Source organism: Diuraphis noxia, unplaced genomic scaffold, assembly GCF_037042655.1.
Source record: "Diuraphis noxia isolate RWA-SAM2 unplaced genomic scaffold, SU_Dnox_SAM2 contig0001, whole genome shotgun sequence".
Classification (NCBI taxonomy): domain Eukaryota; kingdom Metazoa; phylum Arthropoda; class Insecta; order Hemiptera; family Aphididae; genus Diuraphis; species Diuraphis noxia.
Window position 1 is genome coordinate 54,579,904 of NW_028301711.1, and position 19,006 is coordinate 54,598,909.

The 19,006-nt window shown below is 26.7% G+C and overlaps 2 protein-coding genes across 6 annotated transcripts; both read right to left on the bottom strand.

The window, feature by feature from the left end:
- Positions 1–1,586: 1,586 nt before the first annotated feature.
- LOC107161310 (actin-like protein 6A) lies at positions 1,587–6,322 on the bottom strand. Of its 5 annotated transcripts, XR_016189878.1 has the most exons (7): positions 5,474–5,780; positions 3,844–4,235; positions 3,514–3,765; positions 2,697–2,873; positions 2,408–2,634; positions 2,147–2,260; positions 1,590–1,995 (listed from the first exon to the last, which is right to left on the bottom strand). XR_016189878.1 is itself a non-coding variant. In XM_015507669.2 (6 exons), the coding sequence occupies exons 1-5, from the start codon at positions 5,697–5,699 to the stop codon at positions 2,413–2,415; spliced, it is 1,269 nt and encodes a 422-aa protein (XP_015363155.1). In that variant the 5' UTR covers positions 5,700–5,780; the 3' UTR covers positions 1,587–2,260; positions 2,408–2,412. The 5 variants fall into 5 exon arrangements, 4 of the variants coding, with proteins under 4 accessions (XP_015363155.1, XP_089073944.1, XP_089073945.1 ...); XM_015507669.2 differs by having other exon boundaries at positions 1,587–2,260; XM_089217818.1 differs by lacking the exon at positions 2,147–2,260 and having other exon boundaries at positions 1,593–1,995.
- Positions 6,323–8,626: 2,304 nt separating this feature from the next.
- Positions 8,627–9,882, bottom strand: LOC107161301 (protein lifeguard 1-like). Its single transcript, XM_015507658.2, has 2 exons — positions 9,541–9,882; positions 8,627–9,466 (listed from the first exon to the last, which is right to left on the bottom strand). The coding sequence occupies exons 1-2, from the start codon at positions 9,606–9,608 to the stop codon at positions 8,836–8,838; spliced, it is 699 nt and encodes a 232-aa protein (XP_015363144.2). The 5' UTR covers positions 9,609–9,882; the 3' UTR covers positions 8,627–8,835.
- Between the last annotated feature and the right edge of the window lie 9,124 nt (positions 9,883–19,006).

Consider the following 19,006-nt stretch of genomic DNA (forward strand, 5'->3'; position numbering starts at 1 on the left):
AGGGGGATATATCCCCCCCAGAGCCTATATAATGTGTATATTTATAATATATTAATTTGAAGCTTGTGGAATTATAATATGTTTTATCGTATCGTGCTGACATCACGACGAAATATATTAAAATAATTAATATCAAGAAATCTATAAATTATTATATAATTTAAAAGTAAATTTTAATTCTCATATAAGTATTCAAAATTTACATTTTGAAGAAATTATTATAATATTGTATAGGTACTAAATTGTGTAGAATTTTAAAGCACATTTATTAATACATTTTGTGTACATATATATTAGTTTAAGAATTTTTGATGAAATATTGTACTTGAAAATCTAAGTATTTTATGTGGAAAAAAATGTTTATCCCCTAATTCCTAATTACGCCACTGGATGCTACACTCACAATGTGTTGTCTTCGTCTTATATAACATACCAAATGTTACGTTAAAAATAAACCACTTTACTGTTATTATTCATAAATAGAGATAGATAATAATCTAGAATCTAGACTATCAGCAAATTTTACGATATGAATAGTCCATTTTTAAAATTTGAGTGAATTGACCCTCGATTAAATTTGAAAATAATATTATTCTCTAGTCTAGATATCGTAAAATTTGCTGTGTTGTACGTTTATTATCAATTGCTTTACTTATTAATAGTATTCACAATAGGAAAGTTTAACTTGATAAAATGGTTTAGTTAATAAGTTTTTATATGTTAAAAACATTGCTTGTAGATTTCTGAAAGACCAAACAAAACCATTTTATTTGAATTTTGTGATATTTTATTTTTAATTGTACATAATGGCACATTCTGATAGAAATAAATTAAGCTTAATCACTATAACATAATTATTACTTAAACCTATTTATATAAAAAAAAATTGGAAGCAATTTTTAAGCACAATTTTGGATATTATTTACTGCAATAATGTATTTTCAAAGCATTTAGTGAAATAACTTCCAGCCTTACTAATAACCAAATGTTGGCATTAACTAGTTAAAAGATTTAATTTTTTTCTAACTTAATGATAAAAAGTAACAACTTTACTTTTTAATTTAACTTAAAAATTATAGTGAAAATACTGAAAGTTAAGATTATGTTTAAGACTTTAAACAAATTATCTTTAACTAAAGTAATTAAGTGTTAAGACTAATAAGCTAATTTTTTGTGTTGAATCATTATGGTTTCAAAAAAAAAAAATAAACAATTAACAAATAAACATTCCTTGATTAAATAATTTAGTTAAAAAAAACATACAATTGCTTAAACTACTAAAGCTTGTGTAAAATAAAGAGGAGTACAATAGTTTATAGGGTACATTTGTAAGTTACAAATGTTAAGTAATTATTTAAAAAAAATTTACAGTTGCTCAATAACATTAATTATTAATATTTTTAGCCCAGGCAATTACCACCTGAGAATTAGAATAAGATGAATTAATTTCTTTAATTAATCAATAATATACTCTATTTAATTGAATCTATCTTATTTAAGTTTTCATTGTATTATAAATTTAAATTTTTTGTTTTTATATACTAGTTATGCATGTAACATAAAATAATCAAATCTAGTAAAAATTAAAATCAAAAAAATTAGAAAATATTAAATGTGAAAAATAACTAATCACTGAAAGTTTAAAAATGTACTGTGTTTAGTTAATTAAATACTACATTTATATGATGGCGTTAAAACAGTTTTAAAAATGTAAGCCGTTTTAATAGTTAAAATGCTCGTACTATGTAGTATAAGAATTTAAAACTAATTTAATTTCAACCTGTTTAAACGCCATCATATAAACGTAGTAATTTTTGATTATATACAAAATATTACAAAATATAAAAATAAAATATATATAAAAATTTTTTTTCAAATGTTAGGTTAAATGTAAAATGTAGGTTAATATACACGTATGTATTTGTCATAGATATCTATATTAACTAGATGAGCAACTCTGGGCATTAGTTAAAACCAAGTTCTGTTAACCGTTTTCTGGAAAATAATATAACATATCCTATATGTATTTATGGTAAATATTAATTGATGTTGTATTATATTTTATTATTTCAAGACATATTTTTTAGTGCCTGAGGAAATTAAATATAATTAAAATACATTCATACTATTATAAATTTATAAATACCATGTTAATTGAAAGAAAAACATTTTAAATCCCAATAATTTGTAGTTTTGTGTATAATATAATGATCTACTCATGTACATAGTTATGTGGTCATCCTAGATACTCCAATATCTCCTTAAAATATTTTTATTTTAGATTAGATTTCAACAAAATCATTTTCAACTACAATGATTTGGAATTCAATAATTATTTGAAGAAAAATAATTTTTTTTGTGTGTGTTCCTTTAAAGAATATAAAAAAATAACACAATTAATACATACATTTTTTAAATAAAACGATAATTATGATTTATTTCATCTGTGCCATTTTCATGATAATCGCTACTTCTGAACCACAAATGATTAAATTTAGCAGTAGTGGCTAATAATGAACCACCAATCCATGCACCAAATCGTCTGTTAGATGAATTAATAGGAGCAGTTAATTTCACTCTTGATGTATTTCTTAAATTAGAAGCAATTTCTGTATGTAATCTCCGCGGAAATCCCTTTAAATAGGTATGAGTGCAATATGAACAATTTTTTTTTTGTATAAATATTAATCACTTACTTTTATCAAAGAATTTCCACCAGTAACTATAATGTTGGCATATAGTTCATCTGTTATTGTATCACTACACATTGCTGCACAAAGGTGGACAACTTCACTCAGGGCTGTTAAGTTACCTCCTTCATTACTAGGATTGAAAAAGAATTCTGGTATTTTGAACCTTTCACTACCAAATTCCTAAAATGTGTAAAATCTATTACATTATTATTATTATAAAATATTACATGGTATACCTAAATATACACGATTATTATTTTTACTATGAATTAAATCTTAAAGTGTAATAATTTAATAATAATATTGTCAATAATAGTTTAATATTTATAATATTTCATTTTTTTCGATTTTATTTTATTATTTCAAGATACAATAATCAGATATTACATACAACTTGTAAAAACATCTACAAATTATTTATTTATAGTTTACTAGCCTACCTATACTTGCATGAGATAGATGATCTACTTATTATAACCATTAAGTATGTAGTTAAACCAATTTTAAGTCTTAACATTTTATGTTGTTACATTGTAGTCACTTATCAAATGGACTACTCTTTTCTATGATATACTTGAAAAAAAGATAATATTTCTTAATAATGTATAACTTTAAAAGTTTAATTCATTATTAACTTCAATTATCATTTAATATATATAATTAATATGATTTCTTAATAATATATTCAGAAAATATGTCAACCTTTTGATTTGTGACATTTTAAGATGTGTAAACAAAAATATTCAATTTCAAGTTATTTTGTAATTTACTCTTTATGCATAGACATTTAAAATTGTTTATTATTGATATAAATAATTACTTGATTGTAGCCATTAGGAAACTCATAATGACAAGTCGGAAGATTTGATAATAGAGAATCATTATATTGAAATTCAGTTACTTCTAACACAGTATGCTTAAAATCTTCAAGAACTGATTTGCACATGTAGTTATGCCAAGAATTTGTTACTTTGGGGAGTGTATTTTTTCTTGACCATATCGGAGTTTCATTTGCTTTTACCCTTTGCTTGTTAGCAATAAGATAATGTGGAATCACATCAATATTATTTTCCTATAAAAAATTCTCAAATAAAAATAATATTACATAAATAAGTAGGTAGGTAGGTACAAGGGCTATGATTTTACTTACATAAAAATGTTTCTCACATTTTTTAAGAATGAAATCTCCTCCCATGGGAGAACTGACAATAGCACCAGTTATTACATATCCTTCATATACTGGGATGGCAGTGGTATGTGTAGCACCACTATCAACAACAATTCCAGTTTCGATACCACAAGAAAAAGCAGCTGCTGCAGCGTTTTTACAAATCATCATTGCTGGCACATTGTATTTTTCAAACAACAACTCCATTAGTTTTTCTCTATTTTTGTTGGTATTTAATGGCGATTCAGTAAATACAACAGGATGAAGCTTTGGATCAGTGAACAAACACTTTGAGTAAGCATAATTCATAAGGTTTTCAAACGCATCCCAATCTTGGATTAAGCCTTTGTCCATAATATTTATAAGTTCCATGCCTAAAAAATAAATATTAATTGAAATATATGAGAAATTCTGGAAGGAAAGTTCAAAATATAAATAATTCAATTCACAAAATTAAAATGTTTAAAAATATGTATCTAAAATACAAAGGTACCTATCCATATATTAATTTTTCTTTAATATTATAATAGTAGGTATAGGCTATAGCAGTGGTTCTCAACGGGGGCAATATCGCCCCCCAGTGGGCGGTAAAGTGTCACCGAGGGGCAATGAACTAGTTTTGGGTGGTAGGGGGGCGGTGAACTAATTTTGGGTGGTAGAGGGGCGGCAAACGGTTCACACAAAAACGTTGTAGATGGTGTCGGTGTGACCTAAAAATAATTCATACTTGATAATCCATATAATAACTATCAGTCACTACTCAATCTATGCAATACACAATAACTTATCTACAAATTTATTATCTTAATTATTTTAGCGATTGTGCGTTGACATTATACTTTATTATAGGTACCTATATTAACCAACCTTTTAGTACACCGTTTGCTTTGACCCGCGCATAAAAATGTATTTATATTTATATTTTTTTAAATAATTAATTTAATTTTTATTTATTTATTTATCAATATTTATTTTTTTTAATTAATTACCATAATACTAGAACTATAAATAAAAAATATATCAAATATAAAAAATAAATAAAAACATGAGTTATTAGATAATTTCAATTTTTTCTTTTAAATTTTCCAAATACCCTTAACCTAACACTTATTATAGAATTCTCACATTGTAGGGGCCGTTAAAAAAATTTTTGACACTCAAGGGGGCGGTAACTTAAAAAAGGTTGAGAAACACTGGGCTATAGGTAGGTAATCACTGGTATCATCAAAATTATTTTGTATTGATCACATAAAAATAATAGTTAAATCTTGTGAAATTAATGCTATGTAATTTTGGAATTAGTATTTTGACTTTTTGTAATAAATTGACTATACATTTGTCCTGGATATATTGTTTACTCGTACATTTTTATATGGAACAATTATATTTGTTTATTCTAAGTGCAAAAAAAAAACAACCAAATATAGTAGTAGTATTTATAAGAAAATTAAATGTAAATACCTATATTTTAATAATTTTTCTAAAATTGAAATTTTTTAATCGAATAATTTATTTTTAAAGACTTTTTGCCCAACTAGAAAAATGGGCTAAGACTCTTCGTCCGAATGTTTTCAAATCGAACTTTTCATCAGGGATTTGCTTTAAAACTAACCTTCACGCGGAACGCACAAAGAGTTGATATTCACATAATACGTTGAGCACTGCTTGATACGATCCGTATGTCCGACCGACTCTGTGCCATCCAACATGCCACCGACCACGGATGGTATATCCGAGTTTGGCGAACTGTTGTTACAGAACCCAAAACGTATTGAATGAGATCCAGCATCGAACGCCAGTGGGATATGTGTTTCATTATGAAGACCGTTGGCACTCATAATTTGAATTTTAAATAATAAAAAAAATATATCAAGGAACAATGACTAACCAACATGTGAACCATTAGAGTCTCCTAACGATACTAATTACTAACCAGTAACCACGGTCGACGGTCGTACGCTGGAATGCCGGACGGTCCACAGTTATCAATTCAACAATAACACTGTGGTACAAACCCACAGATAAAAAACAGGTGTTTTGGAACTGTTGCTCGATCATGGATTATTGATAATAAATTAGAGTGAGTAAGCACTAAGCGAGCTGCTCAGACCCAGGCGTCGCTTTTCATATATAACATAAAATCGCGACGAATATATTATGCTCTCGAATGCGTAGATTGCGCGTCTCCTTCACTCTCATTCAGATTTCAGAGACTCGTCACAAATAAATTTATAATATTTTATGTCACAATAAAATTCTTAGCACCGGCAAGATGGGAAACGCTCCACCTGTAGTAGGTAGAATACAATTACGAGACAGCTGATATCATTAAATTATAAAAAAAAAAACTGTAATTGAAATTTATTTCCGTGATAAAGAAATATTATAAATATTATTATAATGAGATCCGTCGAATGTAGAGTTGTACTAGGTATAATTAGATAGTTGACTATTTTCATAGTCCATACTTATCACTCCTCTCATAATACATGACATCTAATTCACCGTGTCCGTGTTCAGACTGTGTATATTCTGACATACTTACCTCCTGGCTATTAGACTAAATAGTATATACGTAGTACCTACTACCTAGTACCTACCTTCGTGTTATCAAAATCCCATTGATCACCGAAAAATATTTTTGTTGACCTTGAGCTGGAAGCTCGGCATGATGTTGGCAGCAAATGACCTGTATGATGTTGTAACCGTATCGAAATGCTTTATGTATTGCCCATATAATTTAAAAAAATTTAAATTATCAATATCACAGAAAAAGTGATAACAGTCGAACATGCAACATGCTACAGATTTTAAATTACAATCATTGAACGATTGAACTATATTATAATAACTGGAACGCTCACCGCCCATATGACTAGTGTAAATAAAACCGAGCGAGTGTGTTAGAAAGAGATAGCGAATACTTTGGGTATTTCTATCTCTGTCTTTATTGATAATACGGCGTACCGTATTTATTTTAAATGTTTACCGGCATTGTCCGGCATAAATATTGGGAATATTGCGATTGATGTCTGTCAATTTCAGCTTTTTGTTCTTTCTGCTTGATTTTACGTGTTTGTTAATACAATAAAAATATAACAGTATAATATTAAAACATTAAAACAATATTCCTTTGGTATATTATATATTATATATTATATTATACCATCAAAATGATAAAACAAAAATAAATTGTAAATTTAAAAAAAAAATTTTCCTGGCAACCGTGATATTAAAATTAAAAAAAATACAAATTATTTCTCATAATTTACGAAATATTCCAAAATATGCTAAATGTCTTGAGTTAAATATTCTATAACCGATGAAATATTCTCAAATATGCAAAAAAAAAACTTTTTTCTATGCATTCAGAATTGAAGGAATCGTACACATTTTTTACCCTCATCATAATACTGCATAGACCCAGTAACGATATGTAAAAACATATAAATCCGGTCTTTAATTATAACTTATAAAGTATACAATTTAGGTACATTAAGCAGTTAACAATAATATTATACACGTAAATCAAATAGTCAATAGTTATTAGAGAATAGAGATTATTGATTTAAATTTTGTTATTATTATCTTTTTTTTGTATATTATAAAATCAATGGCTATATTAAGTCAATTTTCATAGTTGAATAGCTATAGCAATGGTATTATAATTCTTGTTAATAATTTAATCACAAAATCATAATAACATAAATTGTTTTTGACATTTTTTTACATTTTATATAATGTAATTAATTATTACATTTAAATTTTTTTTATAAAAACTAATAAATATTGAATGGATAAGTAAATATATAGTTAGGTATTTCATATTTTAGAAAATTGTATTTCATTCTGTTTCTGTAAGTAGGTATACTACATTTTTTAAATAAATAAATAAGCATGATAAAATAATTTTATTCATTATCTTTATAATATAAGATCATTTCTTAAAACATTAATTAATATAATAAGATCATTAATCTGTTTTGTTTTGAAATGAATTATTCCAAACTAGTAAACGATAAATTCGTCCAAAATTCAGATGAGGATTATCACGTGATTAGTGTGTTTTAATCATTGAAAAATCTAAACTTCTTAATTTACCTGGTAAAATAGTAGGTAGGTTAAGTATATAATATACACTAACTATATAAACATATTCAAAATTCCTTTCTTCAGTTACTTAAGAAATGTATTAATTAACCTTAATATATAATGTACCAATAGATAATTTACTGTTTACATTGAAAAATGTGTTGTTTCTAATACTAAGAAATCTAAATCTTCCTAAATAAATCCAAAATTTACATGTATAATATTAAGTAGTTTCCATATATAAACTTATCAAAAACAGATACCTATTGGCTTTAAAACAATATAAATCATACTTTTTAAATTTGAACAATTAGGTAAAAGAATTAATGATGCAAAATATTAAAAACAATATATACTTTAACTTGAATTTTTCTAGATCATGTAATACAAAAACATACATAACAAATAATTTTTTACAACCATTGTATATTACCAATGATCTTTTATTTTACATGCAAAATATTCATTAAATTAAATTCAATAATCTAAGTTATAAACATTCCAAGTATAATGGAGAAAATTTAAATTAGTTAAAAATATGTAATGATTACATAATAGAGTATAACAATATGAAACAAAAATAATTATAACTTGTTTACATTTTTCAATACTTAAATAGTAGTAAAAAGTTTACATTATTACAAAATATATATTATGTTTAGGAATGCTCGTTAATCAAATACAATATTATTCTTAAACTATTTTTTCTACAAAATGAATTATTTTTATTAAAATACATAATTACTTCACACAAGATATTAAATAACATATTATTAAACATGTGTATTTAAATATTTTTTCTATATCATTTGTTTACTATTATTAGTAGTTAATAAAGTGTAAATATCCAATATAATCAAAACTAGGTATAATTTAAAATGTTCAATCGTTGTCATGTACCATCGTTACTAACATATGCATTAGAGTGTTTACTATGTCTACATGAATGGTTAATGCTGCAAGTATATAGTCGTCAGGAGAGATTGAAAATTCATGGTTACCGCTAACCAAAATTTGGATTTCATAAATAAGATATAAAGAATACATTATTGCCCCTACACATGCAGTTATGAGTGTCATTATTCTTCCAGGAAAATATAAGTTAACGATGGATGCAGGTATTAAAACTATTATACATATCATTAATAAGCTACCCATAACTATAAAATCTATTTTAACTTGTAAAGCAAACATTGTGAGACCAAAACATATAAATGTAGCCAAACTGAGAGTCAAAAGTACATGATTGGGACAGTAATGAGATATAGACGTCGCTAGTAAAAACGATAAAGCTAGAGTCACCAAAAACAAGAAAATAAAGTTATTAGGGCTCTTGCGTCGTAAATTTTCATTGCATGCGAGCACTATTAAAATACCTAAGGTAATAATACTTGCAATGGTACTGAGACCAGGATTTGATTGTACATAAAGTTTAGTGGAATCATGGAATGTTGCCACACTCACAAATGCTAATGCAAATAGTAGTAGGCATATACAATTTTTTAACACATTGCTGAAAAAATAAAATAAAATATATAAATATAACTGCCTATCATAAGTTATTGTTAACAAATAATTTATATTTACCATAAAAATTGTCTCCGAATATTTATATCATCGAAGCCAATTTCACCATCACTATTTGGGGAGAACATAATTATTAACGTTTCGGTGTAATATAACCTTTCAAAGTTTCTATCAATTAATCTACTTGAATCTAATCTTTTATAGATCTAACACAACAGACATTTAGTTGCAACTTAAATTCACGGAATAATACTGATAACTACAAGGTATTACCTAACCTAGTGATCTATCTAAGATCAAAAGGACATGGACCTCCAATAATATGAGTACAGTAAAATATGCGAATACCCAAGAGATATTGTGTACACCATAATGGTCTTAGAAAATAAGACCGCCAGTTGTTGCCGGTCGGACCGTGATAAAACAACTGGTGTGTTTTTATCATAAGTTGTCGAACAACTTCCCCCGCCTGTCTGGTAGCATGCTTCCGCTTAACAAAACGAGAATTATAATGCTACGATAACAGTGCATGGTTGAATGTGAATTTTTATGATTTATTATTCCATGCATTTTTCAAATTTTATTTTTGTGTTTTTTATTCTATATACCGTGGTGTATTTAAGTAAGAGCCATAAAATTCGTCGTTGACTAATAAGCAATAAATATAGGCACTTAAGTCTATAGGTAAGCATTCATTAGGTCAACGTATTTAAAGCCAGTACTTTATAACTAAATGTAGTGAGCCTTAATATCTTAATAAGAAAATGGCCTACCTTTTTTATTTGCTGACTGGAATTATATTGATAATAAACGCCTTAAAGCATTAATTTATTCATTTTTTATGTTTATTAATGTTCGTTCAATAATTACCAATTATTTTCACACGACAAATTTAATTTTAATAATATTAATCACGGCGGTAACTTATTTATTGTTATTTAGTATTTTCATGGTTTTATCTCAGTTTTATAATATTATTCACGTTTTGTGTTACAGTTATGTATTAAAAACTAAGATATGCCTATCAAGTTAGTAGTTAACTAGGTTTACACCGGGGGGGGGGGGGGAGGATATAAAAGATTTAATAATTAATAGACATATTTACATACAGTGTACACATATATTGAAATCATTATAAAGATGTTGTATTGTTTACAATATTAGGTGTCTGAGGGGTGGGAGATATAAACCATATATCACCAACATATTATATCCGTTAGTTATGGTACGGCCAGCGAAAAGAGAGCCGCGATTGTCACGCACCTACTGCTGTTTTTTTGTCAAGGTCAAGAGTCCTCCAATTACTTTCCTGCGTAAAATATTTATAAACAATGATTAACAAAAATGTAGTTACTGAGAGTTGGAATGTGGCTTGCAGCTGCACTAAAAAAGAATATGTATTCTTAAAACCTACCGAAATTTAAAATACCGGACGTGTGACGGCGCCGTCAGATGTTGTTTGACTGCTTACAAAAACGTAGAGCCCCTGAATACAAAAATCGGGTGATGGATCGATGGATGCGTAACAATCACGGCTTACTTTTTTCTGCCCGTACTATAGTATAACTACCCATCTTAGGGTAAAATCTCAATAAAAATAAGTAACCATGTGGCGTATCATAATATTATACAATAAATATCTTAGTGAATACCTACTGTTAACACTGTTAACAGTATACTGTAAAAAAAATGTGTATTATATTTTTATACATTTACTAGTTTATTATATTATAATATAGGTATAACTTTCTACGATTTTCAAATTTTAAATAACAAAACGGGCATCTTTTGGACGATTAATTTGTTATCACATCAGTTGGAATGTATTAAAAATTGACGACGACTTAAATAATAATTGGTGTTACAAAATCAAATGATTTTTCGTTTCCTACTAAAAAATAATCTTCAATCAAGTGACTTCTGGACTGATTCAAGATCATTTCTTAAAAAATATGCGCCAAATATAAGAGTAACATATTTAAGTCTAATTCAAATTGCAACAATCAAAGAAGCAGTATATGGAGGACAAAAGTGGATGGAACAAAGAAAACACAGGTATAAAGTACTACAAAAAAACAAATAAACCCGGCACACCAAGTGAAATTTTAACTTTCCAAGGAATTAAAGATGACATTTTATTTGTGACTGTTCCAATGTTCCAATCATCAAAAAAAGACAGCAAAAATTGTAGGAAAAATAGTAATTTGGCCACTGACTAAAAAAATATAAGAATGAAAAGAAAAATATTAAAATGGAAAATAAAGTTTTATTCAATAATGATGTTGCAGACGAAATAATTATTTATGATTTTCCAAACATTTTCTTTTTATAATTTATCGAAATTCTCAAAATAGAGTTGTGATACCGTTTACAGCAGATTTAATTGAAAAAAATTAATAAATTAAAATATATTTTTGTGTACATCAGTACAGCACATCATAATTATAAAAATATTAGATATTGGCAATTATTTAAAACTGGTAGGTAAAATATGCATTATCCATTACAGTAACCCACTTGTAACCTACTGTACAGCAGAGCGACATACACGACTTACCCGCTTTTTTAATAATTATTTTAAGTTTTTGGATGAAGCCAAAAACTTAAAATAATAAGCAAATTTGGATGAAACTACAGATTAAATATTCAAGAATAACAATTTTAGCTATATTATTGTAATTTAAAAATATAATTCGTGGGTACTTAAAATTTCTAGAATATAATCTTTTTTTTATTAACCTTATAAAATTTTGGCTAAAATAACTTAACATTATAATATTAATAATTAATGTCTTCAATGAATTATATTAATATTTAATTACAAATTTTATATACCTACTATAAGTGACTGAATGAGTCAGGTACATAATGAATCTGATTTGATTAATTTGGAATTTATTGTATAGGTATCTTTTTTTATTTTTTTGAAATAATAATAATATAATTAATATAGTATAAAATATCATAGACTGACAAACCGTTTCCACTCAGAATCGTTTTTCGTAAACAATGATATAGGTATATCATTAAATTTAAATATAATGGCATCCATTACAGTAACCCATTTGTAACCTACTGTACAACAGAGTGACATCCACTTATACTTACCTGCTTTTTGTGTGTGTGTCCAAAGACACAACAGTAGAAAAAATTCTTCAATTTCAACTTTGATAGGTATTTTTTGCAGTGAAATATTGAATCTAGTTTGATTTTATTGGGGTGTGGGGTTCAAAAGTAGAAAATGTTTGAGGTTAATTAAAGTAATTGGAAATTATTAAAAAAATTATGAACATTTGTTAAAATTAAAAGTTTTTTATCTATCGTTAGATCATTTTCGTTCAGAATCTTTTTTAATCGAATACAATTATATATGTGTAGGCATAAAATATTTTTTTAATAAAAATTGTTTTAACATAACGGTCATAAAATAATTAAGTTATACTTAGTAATTTAAGTGAATAAAAGTAAGATTTATCATTAATAATTATTGTACAATTTAAATGAAATATATAGAATCAGATTTTTTACAGATCTATGTATAATTAAATTCTCTATAATTCTTACAGTAAGTGATTTTTAAAATCTATCGGTTTAAGTTGTATTCTTAGAATGACCAAATTAGGCATCTATGAGTTTTTTGATGAGCAAAAATATAATTACGTTTGACAAATGCTGCGACTGTAGCTGAGCATTTTTACCTTGTAGGAAAACTTATCATAAAAAAAAAATAACATTGTAGCTCATACTTTCATATTATATTGTGTATATAATCCATAAGGTAGAATATTGAATATATAGTAAACGATCATATATATTATAAATATTTGACAGGGAGAGCAGTATCTAAGTGGTTTCTACAACATAGGGTGAAATCAGATTTAATGCACAACAATATTTATTGTTTGATGACCGGTTTACTTAGGTAGTTACCATAATGTGAGAGGAGTGTTTGGGTCGCATTTCTGTCAAAAAATAATTATACAAAGTATTTTAGATACATATAGGCATTTAAATAATAATGAGGAATGTAGATACATACCCGTATTGTTCAGAAACGTCTATCCCGAGTACGCCCAACGGGGTTCCAATAAAGACCGAGGACCAACCCACTATATATATATATACAATACAAACATTATAACAAGTTTTTTTTTTAGAATTCTAACAGTTTCTTGTTTCTTCTATAATCCTTTGTTATAATGTATGTATTACATTTTAAAATGAGAAAAATATAATATAAATGTTTAAATATTAAAATGTTCAATGTCTGCAGGCCGTTTAGATGAGTTTGTTTATTCAAAAATATGCGGAGCTCGAAATCGTAAACATCTTTTCGATCTTCATAATTTTATTTTTTAAGGATCATCTACTTACTATATTACTACTATATTTTTACTACATACCTACTATTAATATTTTATATTATAATGATCGCGAAATTATCGACATTGGTGTGGCTTGGGATAGGTTGGTCGTATGTAGTAGGTAATACAGTAAGATGTAGGTTGTAGCTTATTTATTTCTAGGTCACTGTACGATTGAACATTTTAAGTGTGTAACGTGGACTCTTTGTACGTTCGGATTAAAATTAAGATTACAAACGTGGACACTTTGACTTTGTACTAAGTACTATATTCAAATTAGGTGCATAAGGTATATTTATAATCTAAATCTAGAGTGACTAATATTGTACTATAAAGATTATTAAGTATAGATACCATTTGGTATATCTAATTATAATTTATTAATACATTAAAGAATCAATTAATGTTTGGTAGTTATCAGCAAACTTTTAAATAAATTAAAAAAACTGATTATTTTGCCTTATTCATATGCTATTTATAACATATTTAAACTGCTTTTTAAGTTTTAAATATTTAATGAATTAAATAACGTTTAAATCTTATAAAACATCATAACATTATACGTATAAGTGAATTTGTGTAAAAATATTTACATAATATTCTATAATTAAGTACTTAATTTATATTTTATGTTTATAATAGTACAAAGCGTTCCCATCAATTTAGTCATGCAAAATTTAAGTCAACAATTAACTACATGAAAAATTTCTTAGATACCTAACAATCCGTAATACTTATTTACAAATTAATAGATAAAACTAGACAAAATACGAAAATATACTATACGAGTACATCATCTCTTTGGCCTTCGTGCCATCGTGGTGTCGTATGTAGCCTATTTCAGAAACTTGAAATCAATAAAATTTTAGTATAACGAATTTTGAGTTTTAATGACAACTCAACTCAATAAGGAAATACAGAGAAAATTAAAATGATGTAATTATGTATCAAGTATGATTTATGAGTCATAACTTATGAGTTTATAAATTATAACTTTTGACTAAGAATCGCAATGACTATAATTTATTTGACTTATAAATTACTACTACGTACAAATTTAAAATGAGAATCATTGTGATGGTATTTATTTCAATTATTGTATTGTAAGTTAAAAACAGACTATACGAGTCACTGGTGACTACGATATATGACTGTTTCATCGGGTATCAAAACAATAAACAATTCCTGGGAAAAAAATAATGTTTAATTTAAATCAAATTAATAATTTCCCATACTAACTACAACTTAACTGTTTTAAAATATTAGTTAACTTTCACACTCTTGAACTTATTATACATATTATAATTTTATACGATCAATCTATCATGTGATTTGGGTGGTTATTATTCAAGGTTAGATTACTTATATTGTTATTACTATTACTATATAGTATATTATAGTGTTATATTTAAATTCAAATATAAAAATATGTTGAATGCATAAAATTTCAACTACTTGAAAGTAAAACGAGTGAGACTAATAACAAATAAATTAACAATAGTTATGATAACAATGATACCTACCTTAGGTTAAACTTACAATAAATCGTTGTATGATGCATAAATACAATATTATGTAAATATGTTTATTTTTCAATCACTATTCATTTCACTCACCATAAGAAATATCAAGTGTGGTATGTCGATAATAACGAAAATATAGTAAAATTTATAAAGTCAGGCAGGATAAGATGGTTAGGTCATAAGAATGGACGAAGAAAGAATTCCTAAACGCATAATGTTGGCAAGAATGGAAGGAACAAGAAGACAAGGACGACCAAGGAATAGATGGATATACGAAGTAAAGAAGGACTTACAACAGATGGGTATACGGAACTGGAAAAGTATCGCTAAAGATCGAGACGAGTGGAGACGAATTGTTTTGAAAGCCAAGGGTTATTGTGGCCTGTAGCGCTTACGAGTAGTAGTAGTAGTAGGTATGTCTCTGATAAGCTTAAAGCATTTTAAATTGAATTGCCTAAATGAATAATAAAAATAACAAAGATACATATTTGGCTATGTAGGTATTTTTATTTAAAAACATTTCATCGTCATATACAGGGTGATTCTTTTATCAAACAACACTCATTATTTCAAAAACTATTGAATTTTTTCAAATTTTTTTTTTTTTCAAAATTTTGGAACCATCTTGTTCTAGAACTATATATTTTTTAAATATTTCCACCCTTATATTTATCAGGTTAACCATTATCAACTTTTGATTTTCAAATGACAACCTATACTTAAAATTTGATAAACTAAAAAGACTATTTTTTCAGTGAATTTTCACGTTTAAATTTTCATTTTTCGTCAATTCGTTTACAAGATATAGCCTCCCAAAGTTGGGTGGTTTTGGGTGGTGTTTGTGTGTTATAGGTGTATGTTAGGTGGTATTTACACACAAACACCATATAAGTGTTGTTTGATAAAAGAATCACCCTGTATAACGGTAATTTATGCAAATTCAAAAACTGATAATGCATTTTATCTAGAACATATAATCTACTTCACCTAAATATGATTAAAAGATTATTAATTTGTCGTACTTATATACGGAATATTACAAACATGAAATATTGTCTTTGAAATTATTCTTCATCGTGATGGAACATAAAATGTGTTCTTTACATATACCTACGTTTGAGTCATTTTCTTTGTAATTTAAAATATTTCATTTCCATAATTATTTAGAATAATTACATAAAACGTATTTATATTTCATATCAATTCACTATATGGGGAAATTTTAATTCAATACGAAATTTTAAATTTTAATTCAAATACTAATGATGGTTATTTATCAGTCATAAATCGCATAGTTTATGGATTCTAAGTTAAATTATTGATATCAATGCAATGAATACTGCGGTTGACATATTAATACCATATTAGGTCTTGTTTACGACTATTTATTGCAAAACTTGTTTCCCCTAGAAATGGTTTATCGTAGATGGAATGATAGTACTATTATTATGATTAAATACGAGTATATTAATATTTATTACACTTTTATTGACGGTTAATACTTTAATTTCATTATCTTAATTAAAAACGTTATAAATTTTAACTTATGACAAGAAAAATATACATGGTTTGTTATATAATATATATTAAAAATATAATATAATATGTTTATGTTTTATTTGTTAATATAAAAATTTTGCATGTCATTTCAAATGTATTATATTAAGATTTAAATAAATCATCAAAGTATGAAGATATTTTTGAAAATTGGACATAAAATTTAACTTTAAAAAAATATATATTCAAATATCAAAATATTTCATGCATTTGAAATATTTAAAAATTTTAAATTTCATGGAATTTTCAAACACCATGTAATGGTTGTTAAACATGCATTAGGTGAATAATTTTGGAATTTAGGTAATAGCATGTGATAGAAATTTACATTAACTTAAAAACCCATTACATATATGACATTCGTTAATCGTTGTTGATGACTCGTCAAAAACTCTGAACCAACGAATATCTAAATATTGTATTAGTCACAAAAATGCTATATAGATATGCATTTAGGTATATAATATATAAATATATAATAGGTACCTAGGTATACTATTAATATGTATATATGGGAGTTTTAAATAAAAATCATGTGTCAGAGAAATGGAATACCTACTATTATTTTATTTAAAAAAAAATAAAACTTCATGGTATTGGGAAAACGTATATTCGACGGAAACCGTCGTTTAGATAATAATAAGATAATGAAGGTTAGGTAGGATAGCCAGCAGGATAACAATTTACCAAGCCTGCCAGTGTTATAAAATATATAACGATACGATCGCGACATAGTACCTACTAAAGATCTAATCTTTCGATGGGTACAAAATTAATGGAAAACCTTTTTTTTCAATAAGCATTAAATTATTGTCAGACCCCCATTCACATTGATCAGATTATAAGTTTGGAAATACACATTAGTTACTTATATAATGCCGAGAACCGGTCCTTGTTAGTTGTTTTCCCCTCCTTATATTATAAAAAACAATACAACATACGTCATACCACCAACCTATCTGTGTATTTTTTCTATAGACGCGTCCCAAGAATATTATTCTATAGTATTTCAAATAAAAATAATATGGGAGACAAAATATCACAGTACAATATGACGAAAAATACGACGTTTTAATAATAATTCACAAAAATTAACTAATACAATAACAGACGGATAAAATAATAATAATATTATTACATCAGTTTGGTCGATACCTCCAACGTCTACACACGTACGTAATGAGTTTCGCTCCGTTATCGCAAATGTTGTCGCAACCGCCTACGGTCTTAAGAGAACGCTACACCCGCATGTATTGTCTCCGTCTTACATTGAAAAAACTGTTTCGCGCGGGAAAGAACCGAGAAGGCTACAGTAATAACTAAGAAACAAAATTTTCACCACATAATAAGGAGAACATTTACTGTGCAACGTTGTTTTTAATTGTTCGATATCACAAATAGAAAAAAAGTTCTTATTGTTAGGTCATTATTTTTGCGTTTTTCAAAATCGAATAACTTTTTTTCAGTTCTAATATCAAAAAAATAAAAACAACGTTGCACAGTCGAAGTTCCTTTTTATCTGTGGGTGAGAATTTCGTTTCTTAGTTATGACTGTAGCCTTCTCGGTTCTTTCCCGCGCGAAACAGTTTTTACAATGTTACGTACTTGTAAGACGGAGACAACACATGCGGGTGTAGCGTCCTCTTAATAATCAGTCTTGTAAAAGATACTTTTAAAAAGTATTCAAGTACAGATACAGATACTTTTTTTCAAAAGTATTTAAAATACGTATTTGAATACTAGAAAAAAAAGTATACCCTTTGACGAGTATGGACGTATATATACGTTTTGTTGAAACGCTCCTCAGGGAGTATGGACGTATATTTACGTTTTACACAAAAACCTTATCTAATCTATATGTTATGTCCGTATTAAATTAACGATAATTTATGAATCGTGTGCTACTATCTACTGGCTATACATTTAACTAAATTATTATTTTGCTATTGGTTTTTATAATTATTTTATAAGGGTTTATAAATTGAGTGTTCAATCTATGTGTTTTTGGTGTTGCCTATCTGACATAAATAATGGAAAATTACGTTGCTCGATAACAATATCAAGCGTGTTTATGCAAAATGA